Consider the following 26952-nt stretch of genomic DNA (forward strand, 5'->3'; position numbering starts at 1 on the left):
TAAATGGCAAAATCTGGTTTTCAAAAAAGGAAACTCACCAGGAGCCGGGATCGAACCCACAACCTTCCGAGTAAGGAACACACGCTCTGCCTCTGAGCCAGCCATGTGATCACAGAAGTGATCACAATGTAACTAGTAAATCAAAATCTGGTTTTCAAAAAAGGAAAGAAAAGATGTCAATCTGTAACCCAGTGTTTCACCAAGAAAGGAGCCTATAGTCTGTGAGTGGTATTAACCTGTTGGCTTAATGTCCATAGTGAAATAAGATAGTCAGCTACAGACTAGTGTCAGCCTACATTTAATCACCATTTAATCAGTTCAGGGAAACGTTTAGCAACATATTCATATTAAATCATTGTCCCTGCCCCCTTTAACAGACTTAACAACAGATGAGTCAGCAGCACCCCAGTCTCCCCATCACTGTACCCCTCCCTGTCCCAGTGAAGAAGCTGAGCAACATTGTGTTCAATGACAGGCCAGTTAGCATCATTGCAGGGAGTCTGTGGGGATTTCTCTGTCTCTCTTGCTCTTTATACCATTGCAAAAAGAAAATGAAATATTTATTAATGACAGATATTCAAACACAATAATAATTATTTTCTCACATAATGATCATTATGAAATAAAATAAAAGAACAACAACCTACTGTCTGTACTGGATGCTGGACAGTTGGAAACAGTGAGTAGCTTACCTGAGCCTGCATGTAAGATACAGACAATATTAAAATAATCCAGTTTGATACGTTCATTTAGATTGAATTATGGAATGACATATTGACAATAATAATATAATGACAATAATAATTTATAATAATAATTAATTTCGTTAAGAGAATTTTCCATTTTGAAATGTTCCAATAAAAATACATTGAGACTGTAAAAGATGGCCTTTAGCAAATTTTTTATGGTTGCTTTTAATCTTGCATCAAATAGTGAACTGCATACTGTATGCAGACTTGCATGCATGTACAAATCACCAGCAGTAAATATTGTGCTTTTACTAGTATTGAACTACAAGAAGCAAGACAGTTGCAAGCCTTTAATTAGAGTTATGTAAAACTTTTGATGGGACAGTTAGGTCCTAGAGATGTGGTGACAACAGCTGCATAGAGGGGGCCCCAATTAGATTTTTTTGTCATGGGGCCCAAAATTCCTGGCAGCGCCCCTGTTCACATGTAATAGAAAAACCTGGGTGGTAATGGTGGATGGCTGTCTGCCTCGACCAGTTGGGGTTAGAGAGAGAGCTTGGAGATGTGGGTAGGGGGGGTAGAAGGGTGAAGGTCATGTCATTACTTCCTCCCATTGTACAAAAATAAAGCCAAAATGTCCCAGATATGGCCGCTGCCATCTTTCGCCATTCAGAGCCAGAGTCTGCGCATGTGATCATCATTGTAGCTCAGTGTGTAGGGACTTGGCTTGGGAACCGCAGGGTTGCCGGTTCAAGTCCCACAGACCACAAAATATGGAGTGTGGACTGGTAGCTGGAGAGGTGCCAGTTTTCACCTCCTGTGCACTGCCGAGGTACCCTTGAGCAAGGCAACCTAACCCCAAGAAACTGCTCACGGGTGCCGCTAACATGGCGAGCCCATCACTCCACTATCTCTCTCCCTGTTGCGTGTCCATTAATATTTGAGTCTCATACCAAGAAGGAAATAATAATAATACATTTTATTTGTAAAGCGCTTTTCTAGATACTCAAAGACACTTATAAAAACAGCACAACAACATCAAATAGTAAAACCCTAAAAACAATTTAAACATTAAAAGCAATTTTAAAAAGGTGAGTTTTTGTCAGAGACTTAAATGTTGGAAGGTCGGTGCAGTCACGGATGTGTGGCTTAAGTAAGCAGATTAAATCATTGTCTACTCTCTTATCTGTGAGATCCTGATCTTATATGTATGAGATCTTTTAGCATAATTATGAGATATTTTGTCACAATTACGAGATCCTGATCTTATAGTTACAAGATCTTTTCTTGTAATTCTGAGATCTTTTCTTGGAATAAGGGGAAGATAATTTGAGATAAGAATGCAACCTGAATGCAATGTGCTTCCGTAATTTTCAGCCAGCTCTACATAAATTAATCTTCTTACTCCTTCACGCATGGATGCACACACACACACACACACACACACACACACACACACACACACACACACACACACACACACACACACACACACACACACTAGTCCCCTTAGGTAACTTTATCATGGAAAGTGATTTCCCTCTTTAGACTGTCCTTACATGGAAAGAGCTTGGGTTGGATGTGGCACTGGATCAGATTCAGGGAGGCAAATGAATCCTGCTGGGGAATGTTAGATCTGGTTGATGAATGGGCTGATGCAGTGCATTTGCTGTCATCTCTTCACCTCACAACACCCTGTCAGACACCTTAAATTCTATTTTCTTTTTACCCTGACACGTTGGAGTTAAATGAGGTCCTGCATTAGGGTCTTTATTCAGATGTCAACATCTGCCCCAAGCTAAAGCAGACAGGCCAAATGGTATCACATATGCAACAGCAATTATTCCAAACTGATGATAACTGACATGTGTTCTTTAAGATTGTATGGGAAGGATGGATTAAACAGTAGCAGCAGTTAACTAAATGGGTCAAGTGGGTCAATGCAGGCAGAGTCAGTGGTCCAAACTAAGAGAGAAGAAATGTCTTTGGCATGTCTGAGCTCATCTCCACTTTCAGCCACTTTGCAGTCTTCATCTCGATCTGATCTCCTGCTCTTTGCTCTTTCCAACTCAGCTGTTTTTGACTGCCACTACTCTATCACCTTTAGAGACTTCATTTCAAACTTGTTCTCAAATCTGTTCTTTTGTATCACAGAATATGTGCTATCTAAAGCTTTTAATAGTGCTGGGTTGGGATTTGTTGGCAGTCTGTAATCATCTTTTGCACCTGTTGTGTTTGCCTTAGGGATTAAATGAGAATTTAGAACAGTATAATATGTACAAAGATTATATACTCAACCAGAACTGTTTTTTGTAATAAAACTTTTTCTTCATGCATCTGTAGGTGAGAATTGACAGCGACTATGCGATACTGTGCTGGTCCCACACAGACAGAGCCAGGGAAGCTCACATTACACTGACTCTGACAGTGTGCGGTTTTAAATAGAGTAGTTGTCAACTCCTCATTGCACAAATCCATCTATTTTGGGTGCAGTGCATAGGGGGAGGGACAGACAAGTCGATGGACTAGAGATCAGTGTCTGGGTTTGGCCTATACCCTTGGTAGTGCATACACTCTGGCTGCATCAGCATGATGCTGATGGATATACTGAAGGTATAAGACATTTGCAAAGACAGTCCAGAAGCTTGGATATAATAATTGTGAAGACCAGCAGTCTGTCTTCTACACGCTGCAATGTTACAGTGTGATAGTGTTGGACAGAACACACAACAAAATTATGACTTAACTATTCTTGGAGCTAAAAGTGTTTCTCTTGAGGGCAGCAAAAGGTCCTATGGTCATTGAAATTCCAAAAGGTTTATCCTCTTAGGACCATTAATGTGCTCAGCAAATTTCATGGCAATCTGCCCATAAGATCATGGATCATCACAGGTGATATCCCTGTGTCTCTAGGATTGCCCTTTGGATAATTGTGCAGAGAGCACCACTGATGTTCAGTGCCAATGGAGGAAGTAGGGTAAGCTTTATAGCAAGGTAGATCGTATTTGGGTCAGCACGCTGTAAACTAAGTCCTTTTTATATTGTCGAACAATATAAAACAGACTTTAAAGACTGTCAGTGACTGGCCAGGTGTGTGGAAATGGGAAAAAAGAGGGCTGTCTTTTTTCATTTAGACTACTACTACACCTACTTCTGTCACTTTCATATGTACAAGTGAGTGTGACACCATGAATGTCTTTGAGGAGGGACCATCTGAAAATGAAATATTATCCTCCTTTGAACAATAATTATGTCTTGCCCCTCACTCTGACAGCGAGCTTTTTGCCCCGCCTTTGACCGAAGCCATTTGAAACAGCTATAAATACTTTTGCCTTTAAGCGTGGTTGGACGACACTTCATATGAAGTAGTTCATTTCAAACACACCCTAGTTTTAAGGTCAGGGTGTTGGGTCGGCAATGTAGCATCTCTAACTTTAAGTTAGCATCCCATTACAGAAGAGCAATTAATGTTGTTTTTTTTAACTGTGTAACCATTACCTTTCCCTGGTGTATTATTTGTCTAACCCAAACATACCTTTACCACAGTTATTGGCCATAATCATGATGATAATTATCTTTCCCAAACCTGTTGTATTTGCTATGCATGGCTATTCTGACATTTAAAAAAATCCAAAATGTTGGCATTGAACCTTTAAGAATTGTCCAGTATCAATGCCCAGTGTGGTTATATAGAGTTGAGAGAACAAAAATGCTTCTAAATGGAGAGGGCTCATCCAATGAAAAGCACCAATGTAAATGTTCAAGAATTCAAGATGTCACCCACTCTATTTGAAAAGTGTCCTGAGATAACTTCTGTTATGAATTGGCGTTATACAAATAAAACTGAATTGTATTGAAAACTACAATTATACAACTATAAACCAGGTCACCAAGAATATCAAGGAAGTTTTCCTAGATTGGAGGGTTTGTCTAAAAGAAATGTGGGGCTCATAGTACTCTAGAGGAAAGGGTCAGTGAGTCACCAAAATAATTAATATTCAGCATCTGAGCATATTTATCTACACCAAATATCAAAGAACTCTGGCCAATACAGATACCTTATAGACAAACTGACTCCCAAATCTATCCATCCAAACTATCAACATCGTTATTCTGAGGCCCTGCTAGAAAGTTCAGCCACCTACTCCGAAAGGAAGTAGTAACAAATGACCAGTCTGGACTGTGTACAGCTACATGTCCAATACTATCCCAGCTCTATACCAATATTGCAGAAGCTGAGAACTGCCGTGTATCAATTTCTTTTTTAATGCTATTATTTTGAAATCACAAAGTAATTATTTTGTTATCTTGAAATAACGAGATAATCAGCCCTTTATCACAAGAAAAGAAAAGGTTAGGGATAGCTTTTGTTTTGTTTTTGTCATTTTATTATGTGTATCAAAGATCAGTGCCATGCATGAAAGAATCTGGACATTCCAGGGATCTTTGACCTCTTAAAATATCTTCTACTGATATATTTTGTCAGTATTGCGCATCATTTGCTAGGAAATCAATAGCCTAAATGAAGTCTCAGAGTGTAATATCTCTTTCCCTTCAGTTATGAATCCTCCCCAACGGTCAAACAGTGATCTTGAAGGATGATCAAATGAACCAGACACTCGTTCTCGGGTTCTCCATAATTATGCCGTGAACTCAGGAAATCTTTTGTTTTCTCGAGATAATGAGATATATTAACTTGGGATCTCAACACAATTACAATAAAAAAATTGCAAGGATGGCCATTCTCAGTTTCTATACAATATATCCTCCTTTCTCTCACAATATATGGTCACCACTGCCTGGGCCTACTTCTGATGTGGTCCTCTCCAAAGTTTGCTTGAACACTTGTTCTAAAGTTAAACTTGAACATTTGATCACGATGGAAAAGCAAGTATGCTCCACTCGTTCCTTATACCCCCCTCTGATTACTCCCCTCTTCTGTGACTAGCTTAACTTATGGATAGTGCAGGCCTGCCCACCACCATTTGCCCCTGTCAGTCAGCCACACTGCCCCCCTTCTTCTTAGCTTACCCCATAGGTTGGTCTAACTCTTTTTCTGTCGCTCTCACATTAGTCCTGTCTGTGTCTCCAACGTTGTCCAGTTACTGACGGCTCTCCTCTCAGCTTCTTATTGCAGTCTTAACTGATCACACAACTGCTGCACTGGACTAAAAGACACCCTGTCTTGTTGTGGTCCCAGATTTAAAGGAAGGACACCTGCCTTTCTAAGGATAATCTTTGCCTGGATTTGGGAAGTGTCTGGATCTCAACTTGGAATATCTTCTCTGCACTGGGCCTTGTCTGTTGGATGCCATTATAACTGGTGTCCATTTCCTACTGTAGCAATCTATCTGAGTGTGTTCCTTTGAGTGGGTTTTAAATTTGTGAGGTTGTTTGTGTGTGTGTGTGTGTGGGACAAATAGGCAAAGAGCTCGCTGCAGTGCTGGACTCCTGCAGTGATTCCAGGTTAATTCCTCATTAGTTGGCCCGGTCCTGACTGTGAACATGGCGTCGTTGAGAAGTTTGATTCTAGCGCTGCTGCTGGCCCTGCTCTGCTCCTTCCACACCCCACTGGCTCCCACCGCCAAGGCACAGGATCTGCCATTCCGCTCCGAGCAAGGTCTGGTTGCTGATGATGATGATGACGACGATGACGACGATGACGATGATGACGACGATGACGACGATGACGATGATGACGACGATGACGATGATGACGACGACGACGACGACGATGACGATGACGATGACGATGATGATGACGACGACGATGATGACGACGATGATGACGACGACGACGATGATGATGATGATGATGATGATGATGATGATGATGACGACGACGACGATGACGACGACGACGACGACGATGATGACGACGATGATGATGACGATGACGATGATGATGACGACGACGATGACGATGACGATGATGATGACGATGACGATGATGATGACGACGATGATGACGACGATGACGACGATGACGACGATGACGACGATGACGACGATGATGATGATGATGATGATGACGACGATGATGACGATGATGATCATGAAGGTCAGTCCCTTTAAATATGCAGTAGTATAGATGTTCTCATATACCTTTGTCTCTTTCTGTGTTAGCATAGCATCTGCATCTGAAGCACATATCAAACTGGGTACTGTCAAAGCATCAGTTATCACTGACTTTTGAATTTGAATGACAATAGGCTGTTTGTTTCAGTGATTGGCCTTACAAATTGCCAAAACACAGCCCAGAAACAAACTAGACCACACCTCTGATGCAACAATGTGGAACCTGTGTTATGTTACAAGCTGTGAGTGAGGACCGATGCTTTGCCATGCAGTTGGCAATGCGTTTCAGTGCACGTTACATTACAGGACATTGTGCGGAAGGGGAGGAGCTAAGCTAAACTTTAGCCACTCCCCTCTCGTTAACATTCTTACAACCTCATCATCTCTTTGTCAGTTCTTATTTGACTGTCTCAGAGCTCATAGGTAATCAAAGTCCCTCCTCCACCCCTTTCCAGCTGTCCATTTCTCTTGCTGTCTCTGACACTGTGTTCTTTTCCCTGCTTAACTAGAGTTATGAGCACTCTGGGGAAATTGAACTGGCCCATCTGAAGTCCAACTGTCCGAAGTCCTTCGTACAGTACACTAGATATGAACTTGGGGACTGCAGAAGCATTGATTTGAGAGAGAGAAAGAACAAAAAACCAATTTCACACAAACCAAGCCTGACTTGGGAATCAGTCATTGGGGTCACTAGTCTGAGATCGTTTGATTTGTGTTTCGTTTGAAAGAATGGTTCCTCCACTAGGATCTTCCTTTCTCATTTGTTTTGGATCAGATTGACCTGCATTTGTGTCTTTATGTGAACCTACAGAGAAAGAAAGAGAGACAGTGATATTGGGGGTGGGTTAGTGGTGCTGCAGAAAAAGACAGAGGGAGAATAAAGCGCGAGGGGAGGTGCAGGAGGGCAACTACCCAAATACATTCATTTAAACAGATGTAAAGTTTCTCTCTTTCTCCATATCTCTCAATCTCTTTCTTTCTCTGTGGAGCATTTATGCTGCTGTCTGCTAAAGAGGCATGTAATGCACAGAATTTATTTTTCAAGTCTGGTGTGTGCATTTGTAAAATTGCTACAGATAAGATAATAGAATAACTTTCAATGTTTCTATGAACAGTGTTATAATCATACCTCTTTTTATTTTCTAAAACGCTGATGTTCTGAACCATTAGATACAATAATAACGTTTCATGCACATGTCAATAGCTTACATTAATGATCAACATTTGTTTTGGGTATTATGTAATTTTCCCCTTACTATTTAATGCTTAGATGGCATCGATATCTTTTCATTTAATACAAATATTTTGAGTCATTTGTGAAACTGAACAAATGTATAACTCCTCATTTGTCATGAAATGTTACAACAGTGGATTTGCTGATCTTCAGACCTTCAGGGAGAGAGTGTTTGGGAAAAGAGAGAAACGTCTCTTTCTAAAGAGGAAGTCAAAGAGCCAAAGCTCTGTCAAATGTTAAATTGTCAAGAGATGAAATGGTTGTCTGCTTTTTTCTCTTCTTATTTGGAAAAAATGGGATTTTGTGATGACTGTGAACATTTATGTGTGGAAAATATGTCCATATGTCTTTAACCCTACTTTCATTCATTAAATAAATCAAATGATCATAAACTGCCTATATGCAAATCTGTTACCAAAGGCAGAGGACTTGTATTAGAGCTGTAAAAATACACAAAGAACATCATGACGTTTATCAGAGACCTGTAAAAATGAATTTACCTGTATGAGGACCAGAATGCAGAGCTACAGACATTGAAACTTGTGAGTATCTGTTCTGACCACAGCATGTTCTATATGAACTGTGTTTTCATGAGTGCCTGGGATATTACAGTAGTTTGGGAACATTGACTGCCACAGTCTTAATTAAAATGTATGACAGATTTAAACATCTGGGTGAAACATTGTCTTTGCTGATTTTAAAAGAGAAAAACCATTTCCCAACACAATGAAACCATCACCATGATTTGCAACATATTTGTATTGTATGTGGTATGGATTTATACAGTGGTTCCCAACCTGGGAAGCCAAAGCTTTGAGCAAAGTTGCTTTCTTGATTTTAAGGTGTAGGAAAAAATATATACTGAAAAAATATATACAGTAGGCCTATATATCAGCATTCATTCATTACTGTGAAGATAACTAAATAAAATTGTAATCTTTAAACTTTAATTTATTAAGTCCTGAACACAAGCTATATTCACAGAGCCTTCACTCTGATAAACAGCGTCATCCTGCATTAGAAAAGTATGCAGTTAAAACAGACAAAGAGCAAATAGAACAATTCGATACAATAGAATTCAGTAAGATAAGATTACTGAAGATAAGACTATACAATACGACCCAATACAAGACAATATGATGATACAATTCGTTGCAATACCACATGACACACCACAATATATCTGCTGTAGACCAATATACTGTTTGTTCCCTTCACTCCTCCATTCAAGCCGCTCAATATCACTTTGTGCTCAACTCAGATTTCAACCTGCTCCTCTAAAATTGAGGAGGCCCAGCCTCGTACCCTACACTGTACTTACAGCAGAAATTTGACGTATAAGCATCAATCAGGCTTAGGAGAAACAAGGCTATTCTTAATATATAAAATTATTGTCATAATTCTGAGGAAAACTAGTAAAAAATTATGACTTATTTTCCTGATTTTATGTTTAATTCAGAATTAAGACTTTATTCTGAGAAGTTTTAGTTTTTCCTTTAACTATGTAATTCAGACTTTTCTCAGAAGTAATCTAACAACTCTTTTTTAATTTATGTAGTCATTTTTTTAGGATATTGCAGGTAAACATGCAATTTGCTTTAAATGTGTGTGTATATATATATATACATACTGTATATATATATATCTATATATATATATATATATATATAAAGTTAACTGAAGTCAGATGTATTCGGTCACTCCCCAGGATCCCAGTCCTGTGGAGCCCCAAAAAAGAGACACATCTAAACATATATATTTTATATCCTGCCTTTATATGGACATAATTTGTCTTTCAAATAGTTACTGAAAATGTTCTAAATGTCAACTATAATAAAATATTACTTTATGTCTACATTATCAGTGGCGTACCATGTATTTTGATGTTGCATTATTAAGAGTAAAAGTCATGTATTTATCATCAATATTATGTGCAGATGATGATGACGATGATGATGATGATGATGATGAAGACGATGGTGGTTATCACACAGGCTCTGTGTGCTCATATTGTGAATTCTGTGAGGTATGTCTGACATTAAATTGAGCTTCGATGACTACATTACATTTCTCCAGTCAGAAAAGAACACATTCTAACTGAATGTGTCTTCTTCCAGCACTGTGACAGCTGTGACAAATGTCCATGTGAAGAGGGAGACAAGTCTGAACACTGCGATGACTGCAAGGTGAGAAAATACATATTACCGATTGTGAAATTTGACCAACTTTCCTCTTACTCCAAAGGAAATTGAAATCTTTAAAGCGTCAAAGCTTTATCCTTTCACACTTTTATATATTGAAAGCGATGTGCTCTTCACACACTACATAAACATCAATGACGGCTGGTGGTGATTTTGGGTCGGTGGGCTAACAAATGTATTACACTCATCAATACGTCACACAGCAGCAACAGCAGCCACAGTAGCATCACATCAAGTTACAGCAACAACATTGTATACTTTGTTATAGCAAGTGCTCTATGGCAACACAAGATATACCCAAAAGAATGACCTAATGCCAAGAAAAACTCTCTCTCTCTCTCTCTCTCTCTCTCTCTCTCTCTCTCTCTCTCTCTCCCACATCAGCACATGCCAATTGCGCTACACCAACATTATAGAAAAGTACCAACAACAATTTACAATACCATGTTCCAAAAATAAAATCTACAAAACCAAAGCAAAAATAACAGTATTTGTAGAAGAGAGAGCTGTTTCAGAGCTTGGGCATATCTTATTTAAAAAGCAGCTCACATCAACGGCCTTTCTGTGATGCAAACAGGTTAATCACCATGTCATTAAAGTCTGCAGATTTTTGGATGAAGTCCCGCTCAATAGACAGCATAGCCAGTGTGTTTAGCCTGTCCTGTCCCATTGTGCTTTGAATAAAGGACATGATCCTCTTCAGTGTACTGAAACACCTCTCTGACTCTGCAGTTGTAATAGGGATTGTGATGGCTATTTGGGTTACTTTCAGTGTTTCAGAAAAAGTGCTCTGAAGATTGTTCTCAGTCAGCAACCTCAAAAGTGACATTGCGGACGTGAGGCCCGCAAACTCCACACTACTGTACACCATCATCAGCTCACCTTTCAGTTTCTCTCTGCAGATCATTGGGTAAAGTTCACATGCAATGTCCAGCTGCTTCTGCTGGAAAGTGCTCTTAAACAGCGGATCGAGTTCAGGGTCAATAAGTTCGAAAGACACCAAGAGCCTTTGACTGCTCGATCATTATGTCAAAGCACTGTGCGGCTACTGACACATTACCAGGGCGCCGCATCCTGTGCGGCGTTGCAGCCGTTGCAGCCGTTGCAGAGGCTGCAGCTGTGTCCGCATCTGGATGTGGCTGACTGTCATCTGAGGTCAGCTTGTCATCAGTTCAGATAAGGAGCACGAAAAATTCTCACTGGCCTTTGGGCTGAATGAATTTAGCCCAAATGGGCAGCATATGAAGGGGGCGTGTCACGACACCTGTCAATCAAAATTGAATGGCAGCTTACACTACTGTGCTTGGGCTGAATGAATTTAGCCCATTCACAGGAAAAAACCCAAGATATATCATATATTCTGGGTTTTTTCTCACTGTATGATGCTGTTGCTGCTCTAGGTTCCACCAAAATTTGAAACAATATGTTTTTAATAATAGTTTTTCATCTTTACTTTAAAAGATAGAGTAGCCCATATATACCAGCCGTCCCTGATAAAGATTAACACATATGCTGTTTTTATGTGATGCTATACATTATTTTTAATCAATCTATATCAATCTATATAAATAAAATGTGTATAAATTGGTTTAGGGTTAGACAAAATCTAATGGGCAGATGTTTATGAATATTCATGTTTCCCAGCAGATGAATCTTAACTGTCCCTCACCAGCAGGTTGACATTAGTTTAGGAAAAGTGTTTTGACAAATATGGGATAAATTACTATGGCATTTGTTGCTGACATTCATGTTCATGATTTGTCATCAGATCGCCGTCATCAGATAAAAATTTGAATTTGTCCAATTCTTTAGTTTATGCAAGGTAATTAATTGTCAGTTTGTATAGTTGTATAATGAAATTCAGGTTGTTGATCCCTTTTTACTCTTAATGTTTTTGTGTACAGTAAAAATCATTCATTTATTCATTCATTAAAAAATATTTTGAATGGTGAAGTGCTGAGGAGGAATTTATGAATTTATGATCTCAGCTATACTGTTTAGTGCTATTTAGCAAATATTAACAGGCTAACACGCTAAACTAAGACAGTGAATATAGTAAACATCATACATGCTATATAAAGGGCATACAATGTTACTTGGAAAACTTAAGGTTTTGCAGGTTAACAGGCAGGAGTAAGTCACATAAGTGTCATTTATTAACCAAAAGATTACTGAAACAGAGGCACTGCAATCAGGGGCCCCTATAGGGGGGAAAAGTTAGGACAATTCCAGGGGCCCATGACTGACAGGCCCCAAAAAATAGGTAAAAACTAATACACAATTATTAAACCATCATCATCCAGTATATATATTTCAAATATAATAATAAAATTAATGATCTCTTTGTTTTTACTTGTTGTTGGCAGTAAAAGTTAAATATCCCCACTGACCAAAAAGTAAACATCCATATTGACCGACCACCCCCCTGTATCTGCATGAAATGGTTTGGTCCTGCCTTAGCACTTATCAGTGACGTGTTTAGTTGCAGTCAGTAGATGCAGAACTACAGTGATCACAATGTTAACTAGTAAATCAAAATCTGGTTTTCAAAAAAGGAAAGAAAGAAAACAGAGAGAGGAAAGACAAAGGAAAGGATGTCAATCTGTAACCCAGTGTTTCACCAAGAAAGGAGCCTTGAGACTGTAAAAGATGGCCTTTAGCAAATTTTTTATGGTTGTTTTTAATCTTGCATCAAATAGTGAACTGCATACTGTATGCAGACTTGCATGCATGTACAAATCACCAGCAGTAAATATTGTGCTTTTACTAGTATTGAACTACAAGAAGCAAGACAGTTGCAAGCCTTTAATTAGAGTTATGTAAAGCTTTTGATGGGACAGTTAGGCCCTAGAGATGTGGTGACAACAGCTGCGCAGAGGGGCCCAATTTGATTTTTTTGTCATGGGGCCCAAAGTTCCTGGCGGCACCCCTGACTGCAATGAATGGCATTTTACCTTCTCCTACCTTCAGCCCTGACAAAAGGTAGCAAAGGTTTATTTATTTGATTATAATCCAATACATTCTTCAGAAATGGGCCATTCTACACTTTTACTTAAGCAAGGTTTTGAATACGATACTTTTAGTTGTATGTGAGTATTGTTACACTGTGTTATTGCTATTTTTTAAGTAAAAGATTTGAGTAGGCTACTTTAAACGTATGTTTAATTAAATGCTGCAAAAAAACGTTTCAACACTATCTTTAATACTGACTATTAAACTATTACCTTATCATTACTCACGGAAGTGTAACAGAGCAAGATTACAGAGGACCACAGAGTAGTATCTTATTTTCAAATTAATTAATTGAATCTGCAATTGGATAAAAAAGATAACGATACTGATAATTGAAAAAACATGTTCTCATATTGTAGATAGATAACACAGTAACAGAATCTTGCTTCCTATTTGATCAGCACTGCCTAGTTTACAGTTTGATCTGAGTTTGGTGCGTTGAGCTGGAAGTACTCACTGAGAGTGACTTCTCAGTCACAAGGTAGCTAAAGCCTGTTTTATGGTCTGTTTTACTCTAAATGGGACCACCATTTACTAAATGCTAAATTTACAAATGCTGTATGGAGGAAGACTGAAACTAGACTGAAACTAGACATTGAGACCATAAACTCTTCAGATAACTGTTTACTGAGGTTTAGAAATCTTATTATTTATTTGACTTAGTGAGTCAAGTGTTGACATAGTTTTGACTTAGCATGAGTATTTTTATGTATGCCATTCCAAACATTTGATTTATTTTTTGACAGAAAAACAAACAAATCGGCTTTTACACATCTAACATATGAGCACACACATGCAGATGTTTTTGTTACTGTATGAAGTGCAGCAGTTTAGTCTCACTTTGTAAAGGAAGCAGCTTGGAACAGGCAGTTCAAGGGTCAGACAAATGGATTCGGCATCCTGTGACACTCTGGAACGGTTTATATTTCTGACTCTACTTTTCTGCCTCTTTCACAGATGTGCAGTTTCTGCCATGTGTGCCCTGTGTGCTCAACCCTTTGCCAGCCTGGTGAGTAACTGCAGAGCTGCCACAGCAAGAAAAAAAAACATTTTTATAGTATCTTATAGATAAGAAAAGTTTTCTTGTTGCTCATTTTAACTGGTCACTCCTATTATATAACACTTTTGAACTTGAGACTTGATTCATAGTTCTAAAGAAAACAGGATCTCCTCACCTACACTGATGGCTGAAGAACTTAACAAGACCCAACAGGACCTCCCACAGGGAATAATACGAATGCTTGTTCAGAAAGAGGAGAATTTTGAGTGCCCGGTTAGCTCAGTTGGTAGAGCTGGCGTCTCATGTACCGAGGCTGAGTCCTTGCAGCGGCCCAGTGTTCGAATCTGACCTGTGGCCCTTTGCTGCGTGGCATACCCTCTCTCTCTGCCCCCCTTTCCTGTCTGTCTTCAGCTGTCACTAATCATATAAAAAAGGCAATAAAAGCCCCAAAAACTATTTAAGTAGAGAATTTTCTTTCCCATGCAGCAGAGTAGACCACTGGTTCCCAACTGGAGTTTCCAAAGCATTAAGGGGGATCACAAGGCATTCTTGATTTTAAAGGTCCCGTGTGTAACATTTCACCTTATGATGAGAATTGTTGTGTTTTTGTTACCTTAGAATGGGCCTCTACAGGAGGAGCAGGTCCTCTTCTACGGAGTCTACCATGTTTCTACAGTAGCCCAGAAGGGACAAACCAAACTCTGCATGTTTCACAGCCACTGTAGTTCCTCCTTTGCTCTTGGAAGGGGGTGTGAAGCGACGGAGTTGCCGTCTGCAACTACAATTCAATTCAATTCAATTTTATTTGTATAGCGCCAATTCATAACAGAAGTTATCTCAGGACACTTTTCAAAATAGAGCAGGTCTAGACCGAACTCTTTACAACATTGACCCCTGAACCACTGAATGCCACAAAATCCTAAACACTGGTCCTTTAAGGGGTCAGGGAGAGGAAAACTCCCAATGTATCAAAAAAGAGGCCTATTAAGTTTGTATGATTGTTAAAAATAAAATAAAAACTCAGTACAGACAGAGAATTGTATGAAGTTCCTTAAAATATCAGGAAAACTCATATTTGTTCAAATTCATCCAATTTTACACAAACATTTTGCAGTTATTGTGTTCACTGTTTGGGTTCATTGTACAGTTTATCAGTTGTTCTGTACTGTTATTGTTATGCAATGAATATAAATATCCATAAAATATGTCAGTTTACTCAATGATAAAAAAGGGGTACCTTAAGGAGAAAGATTGGGAACTAGTAGAGTAGATTAAAACTGGCTATGTGTAAATTAATCAGAACTGAATGTTTTTGCAACATTTTAAATAAAAAAAAATTGAAGAGGAAGTTAGAATTATTTGATCAGTTCTTCCATTTGGACAGTAGAAAGTCATATGAGACTGCAAGGCAACAATTGTAGTTCTGATGAGAAATGATGGACTTGCTGTTCGCTGTCATCTTTCCTTTGTCTTTTTTCCTCAGGGGGTTTTCTTGATGAAGTGACTGGATCAATCTACAAGTAAGTCATAGCCACACTGAGCTAAAACCCTGCTCAAACATTTAAGGACTACAGTATGTAACCTCTGCATGTCTCTCCATCCACAGGACTGTAGCTGATGTCTTCGATGATGATGACAACTGAACCCAACCATATGTTGCCACCATGTGGCCAAACTAATAGGTTTCACCTTCACTTCTGATTTTCATTGTTATTTTTGTCTTTTCCTTGAGAACATTAAACATTTCCTCACCAATGACTGAATAGAAATTGTTGTGTTGAATAACTTAATATATTTGTGTACTGTTGTTAACTGACAGGTCCACGCTGTACTTGAAAAATGAAAATGAAATATTTGAAGTCATATTTGGGATATGTTAAATAAAAGAGGGGACATTTCCACTGATTGATTTGTTGATTTTAAAGTGTTCACTACATTGAAAGTGTCTGAAGTGCTGTATGCAGTGAAAGAATGGATCCTGTCAGTAAACAGGCCGTTTTCAGCAGTGTAGTGATAGATAGAGGTGAGGACTCAAGTAAGTGAGTCATTTGCACAACTGACTCAAAAACTGTTGCTCCACTTTGATTTTAACACCAATTATGACTTCACTTGGACTTAAATATGTACTGTAAATATGTTGTTATAAAACTGTGTTCTAAGAGACAACTATTGATTTTCCTGACAACAGTTAGGACCAATGTGATTGAGTGGTATCTAAATGATCGTCTTAAAGAAACAATACAGGCTTAGTGTTATTAACAGTGCAACAGCATTGCGACAAAAGAAAATAAAGACCTGTACATTAATGATGGTCTTAATGAGCCAAAATATTACAAAAAGAAAATGTTAGCAATTGTCTTAATGAACAGGCATAGCTAATATATTTTTTAAAGGGAAAATATATATATTTATCATTGGTGGCAGGGACCAGATATGGTGCTGGTAACGTGAGGAAAAATTAAACATGTAAATATTGTACTATACTTCATGCACTTGAAGGTAGGGGTGCAGCCCCTTGAAGCACCTGTACTTCCTGTGACTATGAGCTCAGCCTTCCAAGTATGCAGAAGAAACTACAGTGGCCGAAAACCTGCAGAGAAGTCTAAAAGCCCCATCTACAGCCAGTGTTTGGTTTGTCCGTTCTGGGCTGCTGTAGAAACATGACGTTTTAACATAGCAGTAGAAAAGAACTTGCTCCCTCTATAGATAAAAACAGCTCATTCTAAGGTAACGAAAACATAACACAACTTTCAGGTGATTATACATTAATGAAAACATACCAACAGTATGTATATTACATTCCATTTCTGACAAAAGATCATCCTAAATGTTACACACTGGACCTTTAAATGGGTTGTTATTGGAGACTGAGGGACAGTAACATGAAGTCACGATGTTACACACTCTAATAAAGAAGTTAATGTTAATTTGTAATGTTAATGTTAAACACCAAAGAAGAAGAAGAGGACATAGCGTTCCACAGTAAGGAAACTTCTGCTTTTGTTGTAGTTCCCAGTCACAGAGGTGAGATATGTGAATGAACTTCAAATTTCTCTTTTGGGGGCATTTTGCCTTTATTTGATAGTAGAGCTGAAGATCAACAGAAAAGAGTGGGAGAGAGAGGGGATGACATACAGTAAAGGGCCACAAGTTGGATTTGAACCCAAGCCCACAGCATAAGGAGCAACACTTTGACATCGAACAGCCAACTTTGTGAATAGTGGACAACCCACTCTGCCACAGCTCCCTAGACGGGCGGGTGGCATGAGGTGGCAGCTCCCACCACTTAAAAATGCCTTGCCACTCCAGATGCCATCCCAGCTTAGTGTGAATGCACTAATTTAGATTATTTAAAAAAAAAACGTGTTAAAAAATTGTGAAATAAATATCTAATCTCTTCATGTGGGGGCTTTTCCAAGCTAATATATAATCACTATATGTGATCGTTTGTGATTAAATCAGAATATATTTCTGCCACACCTTAAAGTCTCAATGCTACCTTCTGGGCGTCCATGAATATAGATAGATAACTTTATTAATCCCACAATGGGGAAATTCACTTGTCACAGCAACATTTGAGTGAAATAAATACAGATATAAAAAACAGGAACATTTGGTCCAAGGTCTTATTGTCTCTGGTGGTGCATGTGACAAACTGGTGGAAGGTTGGGAGTGTGGATGAGAGAGAAACATGGTTGAAGTACCCTGTGATGCTGTGCACCTGTCTCTCTCTCTCTCTCTCTCTCTCTCTCTCTCACCCCAACTGGTCGAGACAGACGACCACCCACCTAGAGCCGAAGGATCTGTCCTAGGTTTCTGCCTTTTAACAGGCAGTTTTTCCTTGCCCTTGTCTCCAAGGTCTTGCTCATGGTGGTACTGTTGGGTCTCTGTAATTAATGTTATAAAGAGTTCGGTCTAGACCTGCTCTATTTGAAAAGTGTCCTGAGATAACTTCTGTTATGAATTGGCGCTATACAAATAAAATTGAATTGAATTGAATTGAATTGTGATGATGATGATGAAGGCCTCCGGGTGTTTCGTTTCGTAGTCCTGCAGTCTGGATGACGTCACACGCTGCTTCTGCCTTCCCAGACAGAGGAATATAGACAGTGATGATGATGATGATGAAGACCACTGTGATGGATATAGACAGTGATGACGATAACACTGGAAAGTTCCCGTGGCAGATAACATGGACAAAGTCCAACGGCAACGAGCTCGATGTCCGGGCTGCAGACGCTCTTTCCCAGAGACGTGCCCGGCGTTACACCACCTGTTGCAAATGCGACCAAGTGCGACCATGCCGGTCGCGGTGGTGTCCCTGTCGGCTCGAACCGTCTGGAATCCGGGAATGGTGACGTTGTAGTCCGGTATCTGCTCGTGTAGCCACGTTTGTAGGGTTTAAAGCTCCTCTTCTTCATCCTCCGTTTAACCCCCGCTCTGCAGCCTCACCGTCTCCTCAGCTCCTCCGGTATGGAGGGTCTCTCTCCGGTCAGGATGCTAGGGGGCCTCAGGGCGATCATCTGGTCGCGGGTGTAAACAATGCGACTCCCCGTCGCCATGGAGACCCGTGCAAACAAAAAATAAAAAGTGCTCAAAAACGTCAAAAAAGTATTTAGGCGACGTGAACAAAGTAGTAAGAAAGTAAGACAGTTAGAAATAGAAAAAAACACACTGAAAACTACAACAATGATAGGAGCCATGACAGGCTGCCGCTGTAACAGGCGCCATTCCAGAAGGGAAAGTGAATAAAAATTAAATATGTCTTTAGATCCGACCCTGCTAGGGTACAAAGTCATTTGAGTGGCACCCTTCGCCTTAACAGGAAGCATCCCGATGAATATTGTCAGGTACCAGAAACTAGGCTATAGAACATAATATCAGAGAAAAGGGGCATGATGCAAGTGATAAGATTATAGCTAACAGAAGCAGGATTTAGGAGAATATCCAGTATTAGTAGTGGTGGAAGAGGACAAAGCAGGAGACGTTTGGTCAGCTTACTAAATCAGAAATTTTAGGAGAAACAAATCATTATTAAATAGGCTACATAATAATGTCTGTTAATTAACAGCCCAGGATAGAACATGGAATTGTATATCTACTCTGCCCTATAAATATGCGTTGCCTTACAAAATTTTAAATTATTTAAAAGAATACACAGATATTATCCAATAAATAAATATATATAATAAATATTTGCCAATATATTTCAAATATAGAGGAAGTGCTCTTTCTCTAACGATATTGTGGAACAACTAGAACATTTCAGCAGTAGCTCAGTCTGTACGGACTTGGCTTGGAAACAGAAGGGTTGCTGGTTCAAGTTCAGCATGGACTACAGTGTGGAGTGTGGACTGGTACTTGGGCACTGCTGAGGTATCCTAGAGCAAGGCACCAGACCTTAACCGCTCCCAGGGTACTGTTACATTCAGTGTCTATAAGCCCTTGTTACACACCGCTGTTTGCTTGAGTGTACCTGTCACTGTTTGTAGTGGTATGCTAATCAGGCTGTGTGGTTCCTTGCTGAGGACTGGTCTGGCCACTGCCAGCCCCGCCTATTTCCGGCTGGTTGCCCATTGGAGCGGCATCCCTTCACCTTCTCCATTCCTGATGCCAGTGATGCTGATTGGCTCGGCGCTCCACCGGTTCCTCCAATCCAGAAGCTGCCAGCAAGACGCTCCCCCTTCAAATAGGCTGCAGGCCTGCTGCTCACTGCAACTCTCATTTGTGATGGGAATTCCGGCTCTTTGTAGAGAACCAGTTCTTTTGGCTCGGCTCACTAAAATGAGCCGGCTCTTTCGGCTCCCAAGTGACTCCTCAGATTTTTTGTTGCTTAAATTAATTTATTACCAAATTATGTGTAAAATGAATATCTAATGTAAATACATACATTATATCAAATGTTTATTATTTATATGGATTTATTAATATACTCAACATGGAACAGAGTGCTACAAAAATAAATTTTAAAAAACAAAGACCCATCTCAATTAGACAAAAAGCTGCTCAATATGAAATTTTTAACTATGCACAGTGTACACTCTGCCTTTGAACCGTCTATTACATATATACATATATGTCCAAACTTTACTACGTTTCCTGTCACTCATTTTCCTCACCTTTCCAGTGTGTAGTCTCTGCCTATGTAGCAAGTTCTCTTCGCTCTGTCACATCTCTGTCCCACCTGTTCACATGCTCACTGTGCCTTGTGTGTCTGTAACCCCTCCCTCCCCCCTCCTGCTCAGTGTAGATACACAGACGCCGCCACACATCTTGACCAATCACGCAGCTTAAACAGAAAAAAACGAGGAAAAACAGGGAAAAAATCCGGATCTGGCTCCCAATCAGGAGCCGGCTCCCGTCATTCACTTCAAAGAGCCGGCTCTAAGAGCCGGATCGTTCGGGACCGACCCATCACTAACTCTCATTCCTGTGATTAGCTTGCCTTGTTGCCACTTGTGTGATTAGGTTGATTGTGTTTGAGTGGAATTGTGTGTGTTAGCATTGCTTCTAGCAAATAGATTGACTTAGTGTGGTTGTTTTGTGTCCTCCTCTCAGGAACTGGACCAGGATTTACTTTTGATACTGATTCTATTTGCACACCTGTAGTTTCACTTTATGTTAGTCTCACTAGGTTTAGGGGTGCTGTGCTCTTTGTTTAGTTTGAAGTAACCAGAGAGGGTTTTTGTTTCATGCTTTTGTTTTAGCCGTTAGTCCATAATCTCGTTTTTCAGAGATCTCTTTTTGTTATATTGTTTCAATTGTTTACACAGCACCCACTTGCCCGTTTCTGTTAGTTGGAAATCCCTTTTGTTAAACTCTCTGTACAAATAAACAACTTTAACTTACCAAAAACCATGGTTTATGTTGCTTCCCTTTCCCCTTCCGAGCCGGGTCGTAACAGCCCTCTATGTACATAATTGTGTTTAGGCCCACTATGTGTGTAACACTTGAGTGAAGAATTTCCCCATTGGCGAAGTTAAAAGAACCATTTGTTTAGTCACTGTGTACATGTGGCAGTATTTTGGCTGATTTTCAGTTCTTAAAACATCTTGAATCATATTTAGAAAAGAAGAATATTACTTAAATAACATTTGTTATTAAGATTCATTAATTTTAATTTAGCCACCAATGAACAAAATAATATTGTTATTTTAGCAACATCACTAGTTTACACTGAAAACCTGGACTTAATATATAAGTAATAATATATAATAATTATAATAACATGCTGTATTGTATGTTTCTTCAAGTTTTGTGTTTAACATATTTTTCTGCTTGTGTTATGTTTGTTTATATGTTTAATGTATTTTTGTTTTATGTTTCGTGAATTTTTTGGTTTTGTGTTCTTTTTCATGTTTGTTTTGTGTTATGTTTGTATTGTGTGTTTAATGTATTTTTGTTGTATCTTATTTTTTGTTTTTATGGATAATTTTGCCATCTCTATTTTATACTGAAAACTGGACTAGTAAATAACACATGAGACATGATATATATTGTATGGTCTTAAAATATCTATTCACTACAAGTTTTTAAAAAGGGAAGAGAGACCGTCCACAAGATGGCAGTAATGCAACAGCTAGGACGCCAGCTGCAGCTAAAGCTCACAGAAGAAGCAGAAGCAGTAACCTTCCGCTTTGCCGTTACAGTCCGGTTATAAAACCAAAACTGAGCTACAAAAACACTCAGGACTTTAACTTTCATTGCGTTGCGGTGAATGGAGTTCGACAAGTTCTGCAGTGTGGACAGTTCCGATCCATTTTGGGTGAGTTTATTTCCACCACCTTGCTGTTTTTTTCCCTTATCTCAAAAGTCTGTGTTGTCGTTAGCTACCCGGCATGCTAATAGACCTGAATTAGCCGGTGTATTTTCCATTTCTTTGCGGAGGCCAACAATGTACGAATAGTAACCGCCCTCTGTAACCGGTTTGATCGCTTCCCGGTGTAGTGTCTGTTCCCCCGTCGAGATGTGTTTAGGGTCAGGAAAAAAGCTGGGGTGAGGGGGAGGTAAGGTGAAACGCATCTCAACGGGGAAACAGACTTCGGCACAACACCGGTGTAACTTTTCCCCCGGCAATTGTCCACATGTTGTCGTTATACTGACTGTTTCAGTAACGTATCACTGACCTGTCAGCAGACTCTGAGAGAGAAAGGGGAAAGTATCATCTCCTCTGCAGTAGTGCTTCCAACATTCGCCCATATATATATATATATATATATATATATATAACACAATAACTGGTGCTATCCATTTGTTTCGTAAATCTGACGCGAGAATGTGACGTAATTGGCTGGCTTGTACCAGAGCCCGTCTACGGAGAGCCTGGCCTCTCTCTATTAAGTCCCATTGTACCGAATACTGGTTGCAGTTCCAGCAGAGTTCCGCTGGGGGCGATCGCCCATGAGTGCAGAATGAATGGGAGCAGATGGAGCTAGACGGATACATTTGTCTCTTTCACCTGATTGTGGTTGAGAAATCTCAGATTTGATTGTAGTTTTTAAAGTTCAACATGGGTTATAGGTCGAAAGTTGACTGAACGAGTTCTTATGTCCTTTCGATTTCTTACAGGTTGAGTTGTTGTTGTCCATAACACGCTAGCATTCTGCTAATGAACACTGATTGGTCAGTGAAGGACTGATTACGACCAGAGATCCCGCTTGATGGCATCGTGGCATCCGAAGCGGGACCAGAATGTTAAGGCGGATTTTTTCGTCCAAGTTCTTTTTTTTTAACACAGGAACTTTTTTTTGGGTTGCTGGTACTTTTATCTGCCTATCGTTATGTCTGTGTTGTCGATGCCTCGAGAGAAAAGGAAGTGCCGAGTGCGGAAGCACAAAGTGACTCGAGACTTGCCGTAAAGCGGTATCTCTGGCCGTACGATGTGTATGACGTCATTGACATTTTAAAAGACTTTTTAAAGCAAATAAGTGACTCTAAAAAATCTAACACCCAGCAATGTGTCATTTCTATGCATCCCCTTTCGAATGCAACATTCAAATTACTAGACAAAAAATGATATCCTGAGAAAAGTGGATTTTGAGGGGTATAGCCCCACAGACTGCCATTCATTCTGCACTCATCCTGTGAGCGCCCTCATATGGAGCCAGAGGGGAACTGCAACAGTTCAGAACCCGGAAGTATACCGAGAGTGGAACTTCTCTCCTTATTAGACATTCTCTGATTGTACCACTTATAGCGTTCCATTTGTCTTTGGGCATTACGAGTCGGAAAGAACGTGGACGCCACCAGTGCAGCAGCTGTGTTGTTATTGTTTGTGGCTCATCTAAACAAGATCAATGTGAAATAATATGTTTTTCTACAGAAACACTAACATTTCAAGTAATTCCGTTATTGCAAGTCTTACATTTTAATAATATTTTGCCATTTTCGCCTATTTCAATTTCAACAAGTGCTGTGGTGTTTGTCTCGAGCCACCAGGGGCAGTGGCGGGCTAGTGTTATTGTTAGCTACATTAGCCTATTTAGCAAACCAGCTCGAAAACAAAACTTTACATTGTATTGCAAACACAGCAACACCGTGCAATGCATAAATTGGTGACCGGACTAAAACAGCAATGTAAACAAGTGTGTAGGAGCATTTAAAATCGACATTAAAACGACCAACATAGTACAAATACAAAGAAAATACATCTCAATATGGGCGCAGCCATCTTTGTTTTGCGGGTCGTACGTTCCCCCTCGTTTATGCTGCTTTCCATTTGTCTCGTGAACTCGGAACCCGAGTTGTTCTGCCGCGAGAACGTGACGTCATTGCCTGGCTTGTACCACTTATAGCGTTCCAGTTTGTCTTCGGGCATTACGAGTCGGAAAGAAGTGCAGCAGCTGTGTTGTTATTGTTTGTGGCTCATCTAGACAAGATCAATGTGAAATAATAATACGTTTTTCTACAGAAACACTAACATTTCAAGTAATTCTGTTATTGCAAGTCTTGCATATCAATAATATTTTGCCATTTTCGCCTATTTCAATTACAAAATACAAAATACAATTACAAAATACAAAATAGTACAAATACAAAGAAAATACATCTTAATATGGGCGCCGCCATCTTTGTTTTGCGGGTCGTACGTTCCATCTCGTTTAGCTCGGTGAACTGTGAGGAGCCCCGAGCAGGACGGCTGGAATTACAACCAAAGGGTCTCTGTGAAATGTCGCGAGATATACTGCTTTCCATTTGTCTCGTGAACTCGGAACCCGAGTTGGAAAGTGTAAATCTCGCAGCTATCTCGCGAGATTTCACCGAGACACACCCCCTTTTGGTCGGAATTTCAGCCGTCCAGCTCGGGGTGCCTCAGGGTATCCCGAGCCACTGCCCCTGGTGGCTCGAGACAAACGCCACAGCACTTGTTGAAATTGAAATAGGCGAAAATGGCAAAATATTATTAAAATGTAAGACTTGCAATAACAGAATTACTTGAAATGTTAGTGTTTCTGTAGAAAAACGTATTATTATTTCACATTGAGCTTGTTTAGATGAGCCACAAACAATAACAACACAGCTGCTGCACTTCTTTCCGACTCGTAATGCCCGAAGACAAACTGGAACGCTATAAGTGGTACAAGCCAGGCAATGACGTCACGTTCTCGCGGCAGAACAACTCGGGTTCCGAGTTCACGAGACAAATGGAAAGCAGCATATAGCTGCGAGATTTACACGTTCCAACTCGGGATGGGGGTTTACGAGACAAACGGATAGCACATGACTAAAGTTAGCTAACCTTGTTGTGACAGTGGGGATTTCTTCTACTGTACTAAAGCACCATTAATGTTAGGGAAGGTGTCATAACAACGACAGTATAGCTGTGAAACATGTTACCACATACTTGTATAATAAAGTACAAAATGAAATTCAGGCTTATTGTTTTTGAATAACTAGTTCAGTGCCCGTAGGAAGTATGTATTGCTATAGAAAATGGGAGGTTAAGTAGCTTTTTCATGGATGGCCAAATGAGGTTGTGTTTGAAGGTGGGACGTCAGGGACATTTAGGTTTGTTTTGAAATGTGTAGATTGATAACTATTGTGTTTTCATATAATTTGTCTTTTAGCAAGGACACTGTAGGGAGTTGAACCCCATTCCACTAATGTGAAAGTACCACACCTCATGGTCAGCGCATATAAATTCTGAAAGAAGAAAGTGAACTACATCTGAAATGGGATGGAACCTGGCAGCATAAACAGACTAACTTGTAGCATAGCCTATTAAATGAACTGGGCAGGACATATTATTTAGCCCTGTAATATAGGCTAGCATACATCAGAGAGAGAGAGAGAGAGAGCGAGCAATGGCAGTAAGGGTTTCCAGATCAAAAAAATGTTTTGAAACTACCAAAATAGTGTGAACGCATAAGCCGACGGCGCGGAGCGAGGGCGTGTCGGTCAGACAGTCTGATAACTGCACAGGTCTCTCACTCAACTTAATAAAGAGAAATGTCCCACAAAGCAACGTTACAGGACCAAACAACAGTAACGTAGTAACTGTAACTGTCTTTGGAAACTTACATGAGGAAAAAAAATACCACAGCTGTATGTGGAGAAGCGTCTGTCCTCCTGTCTGTCCTCTCGCCTGTCCTACCGACTCTTCCGTTACATTTCTGCCCGAAAAACAGCGTCTGTCACCGGCGCAAAACTCACAGAGTGTTTGTGATCAAAAATCACTGCGACCGCCAGCCCTCCGGACCGAGACATTAGTTTACTTTCCACCGAAAAACATTCTCCATCTTGCGAGTGAGGGAGTCAGACAGCGTCCAGTTCACTGCTGGTGATTATGTAGAATTATGTCATTTAGAGTGAAAAACGTAACTTCGTCACTTTCCAGGATGTTTGGTGGGTCAGGATCTCAATCACTACACATTAGGGCTCTGCAGTGATTGGCTCTGGTGCGCACGTGGCTATGGTGGCTATGGTAATGCTAGCGGATTTCAAAATAATTTATGAAATAATTTATTAACGGTATATTTGTAGTCCAAACAAAGCCGACGTTGCACACCCTTAAACCACACAGCAGACATGTTGAAACTCTCAGGTCAGTCTGATCCTGATCTGCAGAGATATTTGAGCTAGACAGACAGACAGACAGAGATTGCTTGCTTGATAGATAGATAGATAGATAGATAGATAGATAGATAGATAGATGAAGAGTTGATAAAGTTTTTCTGACAGACAATGCTGTGAAAGAGCTGCTGCACCAGCTGAGGGGTACTACAGGCCCAGTTGTTTTTACATCATCATGATTTTAAGTTTTTCAGTGAAAATTCAATTTGTAATGCAAAAATGAGAATTCTCACACTAATCATATCGCAATATCTGTAAAAATAATTGCAATATGATGGTGTAGGTGTTATCTTACAGCCCTACTTCAGAAGAAACCATCGGAGAGATTAGACTCAATTAGTTGTTTCATCCTTTTCAATCGTAAGTGTCTGTAGGTGTCTGTAGGTGGGAACAGGTGTGGGATCATATCCTTGTAGAACTACCAGTTGATGAACTTCAAGCATGTTGTTGGCAGGTGGTGAAAGATACAGGTGGCAACACTTTGTTCTGGTTAACAGCAGAGTCAGCAGTGATACAGACTGTATGAGTAAGAAAACTGGCCATAACAAATAGAGAATTAACTGAACTTTTTACAAATAAATTGGAATATAAGGCAAATAGGAAATATAGGGACAGTAAAAAGCAGGTGTAAGAAATATGTTTTTGCTGACTGACGGATCGGCTTGT

At 39.8% G+C, this 26952-nt stretch overlaps 3 protein-coding genes across 9 annotated transcripts in view; all 3 read left to right on the forward strand.

Moving 5' to 3' along the window:
• Window positions 1-26952, forward strand: part of LOC127355793 (uncharacterized) — a 56421-nt gene that overhangs the window by 26832 nt on the left and 2637 nt on the right. The window lies entirely within an intron of this gene.
• LOC127355804 (germ cell nuclear acidic protein) lies at window positions 5689-16119 on the forward strand. Its single transcript, XM_051387028.1, has 6 exons — window positions 5689-6750; window positions 9939-10027; window positions 10119-10187; window positions 14172-14223; window positions 15698-15734; window positions 15821-16119. Exons 1-6 carry the CDS (start codon window positions 6195-6197, stop codon window positions 15855-15857), a joined length of 840 nt encoding a protein of 279 aa, XP_051242988.1. The 5' UTR covers window positions 5689-6194; the 3' UTR covers window positions 15858-16119.
• The window catches only part of abcc1 (ATP-binding cassette, sub-family C (CFTR/MRP), member 1), a 45850-nt gene continuing 40728 nt past the window's right edge, over window positions 21831-26952 (forward strand). For all 7 annotated transcript variants that reach the window (XR_007881832.1, XM_051386826.1, XM_051386827.1 and 4 more), the window contains exon 1: window positions 21831-21979. Coding sequence is in view for 6 of the 7 variants with exons in the window: in XM_051386826.1 (XP_051242786.1) it covers window positions 21932-21979 (48 nt within the window). In the remaining variant the exon portion in view is untranslated. The remainder of the gene's footprint in view (window positions 21980-26952) is intronic.

The sequence above is a fragment of the Dicentrarchus labrax genome, unplaced genomic scaffold (genome assembly GCF_905237075.1).
Source record: "Dicentrarchus labrax unplaced genomic scaffold, dlabrax2021, whole genome shotgun sequence".
Classification (NCBI taxonomy): domain Eukaryota; kingdom Metazoa; phylum Chordata; class Actinopteri; family Moronidae; genus Dicentrarchus; species Dicentrarchus labrax.